The sequence below is a fragment of the Poromitra crassiceps genome (genome assembly GCF_964638095.1).
Source record: "Poromitra crassiceps genome assembly, chromosome: 6".
NCBI classification, from domain to species: Eukaryota; Metazoa; Chordata; class Actinopteri; order Beryciformes; family Melamphaidae; genus Poromitra; species Poromitra crassiceps.
In genome coordinates, this window is record NC_139627.1 from 40,519,239 (window position 1) to 40,527,139 (window position 7,901).

Here is a 7,901-nt window from a genome sequence, read left to right on the forward strand (position 1 = left end):
GATGACACAGTCACAAAAATCACACAAATCTATAGTATAAACAAGTGTCTAACCTTGATTGGTTGAGCTGCCTCCTCCGGCGCCTGTAGCTCCTCCTCCAGTGTGTCTGTACCTGCCTCCATGTCCATGTAAGCCACAGGCATTTGGATCTTACTCAGGACCTTGAAGCAGGCACGCAGGCCCTGTGTGAGCTCTGCCAGGTCCACAGAGCCCATGTGGCTGTGCAGGGTGCGCAGCATGCAGCCCAGCATCTCAGGGAGGAGCTGGGACTGGATGTCAGCATGGAGCTCCTGGTGGAAGGAACACCCGTGTAAAACATACAGTATATGCATGCAAGTAAGTGTGTGTGTGTGTGTGTGTGTGTGTGTGTGTGTGTGTGTGTGTGTGTGTGTGTGTGTGTGTGTGTGTGTGTGTGTGTGTGTGTGTGTGTGTGTGTGTGTGTGTGTGTGTGTGTGTGTGTGTGTGTGTGTGTGTGTGTGTGTGTGTGTGTGTGTGTGTGTGTGTGTGTGTGTGTGTGTGTGTGTGTGTGTGTGTGTGTGTGTGTGTGTGTGTGTGTGTGTGTGTGTGTGTCAGACAGACGTGGGTCAAGTAGCACTGAATAATTGTATTAGCCTGCTTGGAGTGCCCGAGGGATGAGGTTTGCCACATAGGATAACATGTCAGTCAAAGAGAAGTTTACTCAATTGATTTTCCAACTAGTCTCACATTTTGAGCACTTGCTGGATTTGTCCTACGTGGCTATAACCCCGAATCATTCTTATTTGATCAGATCTGGGTCTGGGTCTAGAACACTTTGCTTTTCGTGTGTCTGTTGTTTACCAGAGGAATAACATCTAGCAGGAATACGATGAGGTTGGACATCTCTGTGATGGAAGGCGCAGTGTGGCTGCGGTCCTGCTGAGGAGGGTCATCTGGGTCACTGTGGAGAACGACAGAGAACAATTAGGTTTGTTTTTTTAGCATTGCAGATAATATGTGCTGGTCGTGTAAAATAAGGGCCATACCTGAGAGAAGCACAGAAGCGTCGGGTCATGTAGTCCCACAGGTACTCGCTGTTCATGGAGCTCACCAGCATGTTCACCGTCTTTATGATCTCCGATGCGTTCTTATTCTCTTTCACCTTACTGCTCAAGGCAACATAAGAAAGACACAATCATCCATTATCATTCTCTCAGTCGCAAGGTTGCCAGGTAAACAAGTGCTCTGTGTATTTAAAATAACCTCGAAGTAGAATGTGTCTTATTTTAGTAGCATTCATTTAACAGTCAACATAGTGCAGCTGTATATATATATACTGTATATATACCGGTATATATATATATACAGTATAGTGTTAGCTCAGTCAGCATCCCTGCATCTATCCATGCATCTATCCCATCTCCATCCCCCTCACCTGGCCAGCTGGTTGCCTGTGAGCCCCGAGCTGGTGATGGTCTCCTCCCCCAGCATCTCTCGACAGTAGCTGTAGAAGGCTCGGACCACCTCCAAAAGCACACTGCTCAAAACCACAGGACCTGAGCACAAACACCACAACCACTGACATCATCAAGATCACAAAATGGACTGAGACAAAGGGGATTCTTGAAGTACTGTAGGTAGCAGCGGACAGATAGAAGCGGGGCGTCATTTATGTAAAGTGCTGTGTTGTGTATGTCGCAGTAAAGGCGTTTTGTGGGGTTACTTTTCCGTACTGCTTAGTGCTGCTTACCTATCTCCGGTTTATCCAGAAGGCTGATGATGACGCGGAAGGGCCTGAGGTAAGCCATCACATTCTCTGGGTTGGTCTCCACGTTCTTCTGTTTCAGGATGTTGATCAGAGCCTGAGGCCACAGAGAGAAACAGATGAGTGACACGTTGAAGTGCAGAGTTTCAACATAGAAGACGGCAAGACGCACACAAATACAGACAGCAGGGTTGGGGCCATTCATGAATTGAATTGAGAATGCATGGTCACTTAAAGATTCACTTCCTGGAGTTGGAATTGCGCCCAGCTCTAAGCAAACAGAATTGGAATTAAATTAGAATGACAGGAAACAAAGTTCCATTAAAATCCACTTCTAAGAGAGGTTGTCTTGACTTGCCAAACATTATAAAGCAAACATTATGAATCAAATAAAAGAGTTCAACAAATCAAATATTTTCACAATCACAATGTATCTATTACGATTACATGTTGTGCCTCAAATACCATTTGAAAGGTACCTTTAACATTTGCTGATATTCAGTATATTGACACTATATAACACTATGCATAATCTCTCAGATATGTGGAAATGAAAAACAAAAAACATGCAATTTCACTGGATTCCATCCATTCAATTAAATTCACCTTCCTGAAAGTACAATGTTTTCAGAATCCAATTCCATTTCTCCAATAGAATCGATGAGTTCATTCATGAATTGACTCCAACCCTGATGCGTGCATGCACGTACACACACGCACAGACACACACCTAACCTATAACTGTATCAAATCACATCCTCTTATTTACTCTACATGCTGACATGTTGTGCGTTTAGAGACAGGCTAACCCTAACCCTTTGAAATATTTGCAGATTGTATGTTGAAGGGATTGAACGTCTTATAGGAGTTTATGTAAAGAGGAACCGGTCTGTACTGAAAAGATATTTTAAAAATAATAGCTTGTGGTGTGTGTCTCTGTGTGTGCATGTGTGCATATACACTATGCATTTGCGCGTCACCTGCACAAGGAAATCCCTGGAGTAGGTGCTGAAGTAGAAGCCTGTGTGTTCCTCCATGGTGGCAGAGAGGGTGGGGTGGGGCGCAACCATTTCCCCTTTGATGTCTGTACCTGAAATACACACACACACACACACACGCACACACACACACACACGCACACACACACACACGCACGCACACACACACACAGACGTCAATTGAGAGGACCAGTACTTTACCAAACTCTTCCCAACACAAATCCTTGTGTTAGTGATGTATGATTGAAGCGATGCTATTTGATCTGTGCATGATGAGCACCTAGGAGCCAGGCGTAGAGGCGTCTGTTGAGGGACATGTCTCGACGCAGCAGTGTGAGTGAAGCTGCAGACACCACGGTCACCATGTCTTCACTGCTCATATTAATACTGGCCTCCTCTGGGTCCTGACACAACAACACACAGAGACAAAGTTTAGCCGGGGAACGCGAGAGAGGAGGAGAGAGCACACACACCGGAGAGAACGGGAGAGGAATGGACAGTGAGAGACGGCGTGCAGAAGGAAGGGTGCACAGGAAGTGATGTGCTTTTGGCGGTTTTGGCAGCAGCAACTGCAATTTGTTCGGATGAAGCAGAAGGAGGACGGGATAGTTAGCATGAGCAGTGATAGCCACCGTGGCTGAGCCCACAAAGAAAAGAGCGCCACCTACTGACACTCAAAACTGCATCAACAGAAAAGCCAAAAGGAGAAAGAGGTCACACAGTACTGGACACAGTGACTGACAGCTGATCTCTGGGAAGAGCCGTGCAGAAACACCACAGCAATGAGCGCTGAGCACCAAAGATGGAAGAATGAAAAAATAATGACAAAATGAAGAATTCAATTTTTTTAATAAAAAGAAATAACAGGATTTCAGATTGCCATTTTATTGAACAGCAAGTATTGCAAAGGGATTAGTGTGTGTGTGTGTGTGTGTGTGTGTGTGTGTGTGTGTGCGTGTGCGTGTGCGTGTGCGTGTGCGTGTGTGTGTGTGCGTGCGTGCGTGCGTGCGTGCGTGCGTGCGTGCGTGTGTGTGTATATTTACCAGGCATTTTGCGAATGGGAAGAAGTAGAGGAGGATTCCCAGCATATTCCTCTGCACCAACACATTGGAGTCCTGCAGAGACAGACACACCGACTTCACCTGTGGACAGACAGAGGCGGACGATGTTTATACGGCTGAAAAAGGACAACGCACACAGACATGCTGGTGTCGACTGTAGGAATATACTCTCACCACCAGGCGGTGGTCGTAGCCGAGCATGTGTGTCTGCTGGCGCGGGGACACCGTGCAGTCAAAGTGGGTGACGATGAAGAGCGAGGCGGGCAGCCGCACCAGCGGACTGACCAGCATGCTCCCCCAGAGGGCGCCATAGAACACCTGCTGGCCCACCAGCAGAGACAGCTTCAGCAGCAGTGCATCCGTCCTGAACAGAGACAGGTGAGGGACTCGACATCAACATCTGTTCAACACTAAACCCACGTACCTAGTAAGGTAGATTTAGCAGCAGCAGGATGGCCTAGTGCTTAGAGAGTTCAATCCCCGTGTTTCAATATCTGCTGAAGCACCCTTGAGCAAAATATTTTAACCCTGACCATGTTCTCATAATGTTCGATCATACCAACCTTTTCTGACCAAAACCATGCTATCAACCCCAAATGCACCCAAAACGTGTGATTTTCAACACATCGGTTGTCATGCTGCGTTGTGCAAAGTCATGCCTTTCTCATACAATCTTGATGCTATCTTTACCATTTCTTCAGTACTTCCTTTGTTACACTTTGTCGGCCTGCTGGAGCCGCCGGTCTGCGTGGAATGCTGTGTGTAAAGTAGCGCATGTAATCAACGTTGTCAGGTCATGGATCAACTTGAAATTAAATCTATACATTTCTCATTCATTACAGTGTGAGTGTGAATATGTCAAAAAAATACCCCTTTTGAGGTTTGTTTTTGGTGTGTCCGACTGTCCGTTGGACCTATAGGACTGTATTGGAGACTGAGCCATGTGCCTTGGCAAGAAACTCCATAGTAAAACAATTGACATTTTGGTCAGAATCAGAAAATGTCAAAAAGATTGGTCCAGGTTGGAAATGGCCAGAGTTAAGACCAACGTCCACCAGCTGCGGTGGCCCGCTGCTGAAGCAGACTCTCGCCCATGTCATAGATGGGCAATGTATGCTGTGTGGCAAAACGCCCCTGTTCCATTTTTGTCCGATCCCACATGCGTCTGACATGACTACATCGGTGTGGCGGGTCTGTTCAGGCAGCTGCACGGAACAGTACCGCAGCTGGTGGACATTGGCCTTTATGCATTTATACCCTGCATCTCAAGGGCAAAAAGAGAATTCCTGCCTTAGAGGATCAGTAAAGTACAGTATATCAAATGCTCCCTCTCTTTGTTAAACTGGACTATTATTGTTCAAGGATTATGTTATAATGAAACATTACTTGAACTAAAAGAAATAAGATTTTTTTTTGGTTTGATATGATTCAGTTTCCCATAAAGGTGTGTGTTGTGTCGCTCTGTAAAGTTGCATGGTATTCTCTGAGAAAGAGAGGAAGAGAAATGGAGACAGAGAGAGAAAGTGAGTGAGTACCTGTCATAGACCTCCAGGCCCTCCTCCATGCCTGGCAGCAGTCCGGTAATGAAGGCCTGGAGGCTGGGCAGCAAAGCCTTCTGCAGCGGGAGGTAGTACCGCTCGTACAGCGCCAACAGGACCGGCTTGACTGCCATGGCTGCATGGCCCAGCAGGGGGAACAATCCTGAGCTAAAACATACACACGCACATGCGCACACACACACACACACACACACACACACACGCACGCACGCACGGACGCACGCACGCACACACACACACACACGCACAAAGTCAATTCACACATGATCAGCCCGACACAGACATTGACCCCCACCAGATCAAATAACTTTGGGCCTGTTCCCTCACCTGTAAATGAAGAGATCCTTGGCCAGCCATTTGGTTCCAATGATTTTGAAGATGACCTCGTAGGTCTCCAGGGCCTTGAGGTGCACGCCGCTGGGCAGAGCTGGGTGCAGACACTGGGACAGACGCTTCCCTATGATGAGCCGCTTGGGCAGGAGGGAGTAGCGCAGGTTACTCTGCAGAGCCTGGTGAGGAGGGGGATTGAAAAAGATGAAAAAGGTAAGATTGAGACACAAGACTAATAGCCTGCAGCTGCAGGATCCACATTACAGGAGGAGAACTTTTTTTATTTTAAATATTTTTTTCCCGATTTTTTTTTATCCCATTTTATCCATCATTAGTGCTCATTTGATTTCTCAATCCTGGTTGCTACTCCATCCTCTGCCGATCTGGGGAGAGCCGAGACTGGCTCCATGCTTCCTCCGAGACATGGGCAGTCAGTCAGCCGCTTCTTTTCACCTGACAGAGGAAGCTTCACCGGTAGGACATAGCACGTGGGAGGTTCACGCTATTCCAACCAGTTCCCCTCCCTCTGAACAGGCGCCCTTAACGACCAGAGGAGGAACCACATTAGCAACCAGAATATTGCATGTTTTTGTGAAGGGGGTTCCTATATGAAGGAAACCCCCGGGAGGCACGGGGAGAACATGCAAACTCCACACAGAAAGGCCCTTTTGCCGACCCCACCCGGGCGGTGGGCACTCGAGGACATGCGGACGGGCACGCATTCCTTCAGCGTTCACCTCGTCCCAGGTGGGAATCGAACCCACGACCTTCGAGCTGTGAGGCGATAGTGCTTACCACTGCACCACCGTACCTCCTGAGGAGGAGAACTTTGCACATAATATTGTTTGTCTGACAGTTTCATGTCAAACAGATGATATTTCTATGTATCTTTCCCTTGTCTTCTCTACACATCATGTGCTGTAAGCGCACATTCTTGTGTATCAGCACACACAGACACTCCAATGTAAACATCATTTTCACTTGTGACACATTCATTACCCAAAGTCCTACTCAAAGTCCGCTTTGGCCGGATGACAGGAGCACGGAGCAGATGCTGAGGAATAGGATATATTATACAAACAGAGGCTGCCAGTGAGTGACCGGATATGTACAGTAGCAACAGTAACTTCCTGATAATTGCAGAGAACTCAAATATACAAAGCAGCTGTGAAATTGACACACTTGACTTGACTATCAACACCAAATGAAAAGCAAGGCATCGTAAATGCCAAGTACAAATAAAACAGTGCGACACAGATCTTTGAATTAACATGAGCGATAGTCTACATTTTTCTAATAACTTCATTATATTGGTGTCGTGAGTCACATGATATCACCATTATGGCCATAAGTGCATTTAGTCTTTTTTATGTAAACAGTTTCAGACATACAAACGTAATAATAGCAGCTGTTTGCGTATCATTAGGTTGCCTGCCTGTATCCAGCGTACCTTATTGAGCTTGCCGAGCGAGGAGATGAGGTCAGCCCACTCACTGGAGGACTCAAAGTTCCGCAGCGCCTTCTCGATGACCGCGCCGTAACTACGGTAACGGTAGTCATTCTGCAGCTCGAGCTCTTCAGGATCCATGACGCATCGGTCTCAGCCCAGCATCTTCAGCACAATGTGTCTGTCTGCAGGAGAGCGGAGGCAGAGGTTCTGGTTGAGACGAAATAAATCACCCAGGTGGTGGATGAGTTGAGTCCCCACCCCCACCCCGACACTCCTCCCCTCCCCCCTGATATGTGAAGCGCTTTGAGATCAATTATTATTAAATATAAGATTATTATTATTATCATTATTACTAGAAACAGAGTTCCTTTCTAGCCTACCATGCCTCGTCCTCGTACTCCTTCCCCTCCTCCTCCAGGTGCCTGGCATCACTCATTCCTACCGTCCCTGGTTGGTCGCAGACGTAGCTCGCGACGCGCACTACGCACTGGGTCACAATGATCCAATTATTAATATTTTTGACCAAAAACCTCTATATCAATATTGCGACAATATTGGCGGGATATCTATTGGTGGTTTCACAAATATTGACACAATGAGATTTTTGATAAATAATTGTCAATAATGTGGTTATGATGACTAAGTGGTAATAGAACAGCTACAACAGTCTGGTGAGTTCAGAAAATGACATCGCTTTACTGTAATGCAGCCTTTAAAACCAGGAAAAGACAACACCTATGCCAAATCATGATATATTACGATTACAATATCGAAAAATCT

The 7,901-nt window shown here is 46.6% G+C and overlaps 1 protein-coding gene across 1 annotated transcript in view; it reads right to left on the minus strand.

Annotated features, from left to right (window-relative positions):
* Positions 1-7,901, minus strand: part of dop1b (DOP1 leucine zipper like protein B) — a 31,134-nt gene that overhangs the window by 16,573 nt on the left and 6,660 nt on the right. Inside the window, exons 2-13 of the mRNA XM_083639490.1 lie at positions 7,122-7,303; positions 5,669-5,850; positions 5,318-5,488; positions 3,957-4,146; positions 3,765-3,863; positions 3,002-3,125; positions 2,704-2,813; positions 1,709-1,820; positions 1,394-1,514; positions 1,005-1,124; positions 820-919; positions 54-290 (exon numbers count right to left, since the gene is read on the minus strand). Coding sequence (XP_083495616.1) covers positions 54-290; positions 820-919; positions 1,005-1,124; positions 1,394-1,514; positions 1,709-1,820; positions 2,704-2,813; positions 3,002-3,125; positions 3,765-3,863; positions 3,957-4,146; positions 5,318-5,488; positions 5,669-5,850; positions 7,122-7,259 — 1,704 coding nt within the window. The 5' untranslated portion in view covers positions 7,260-7,303. The remainder of the gene's footprint in view (positions 1-53; positions 291-819; positions 920-1,004; positions 1,125-1,393; positions 1,515-1,708; positions 1,821-2,703; positions 2,814-3,001; positions 3,126-3,764; positions 3,864-3,956; positions 4,147-5,317; positions 5,489-5,668; positions 5,851-7,121; positions 7,304-7,901) is intronic.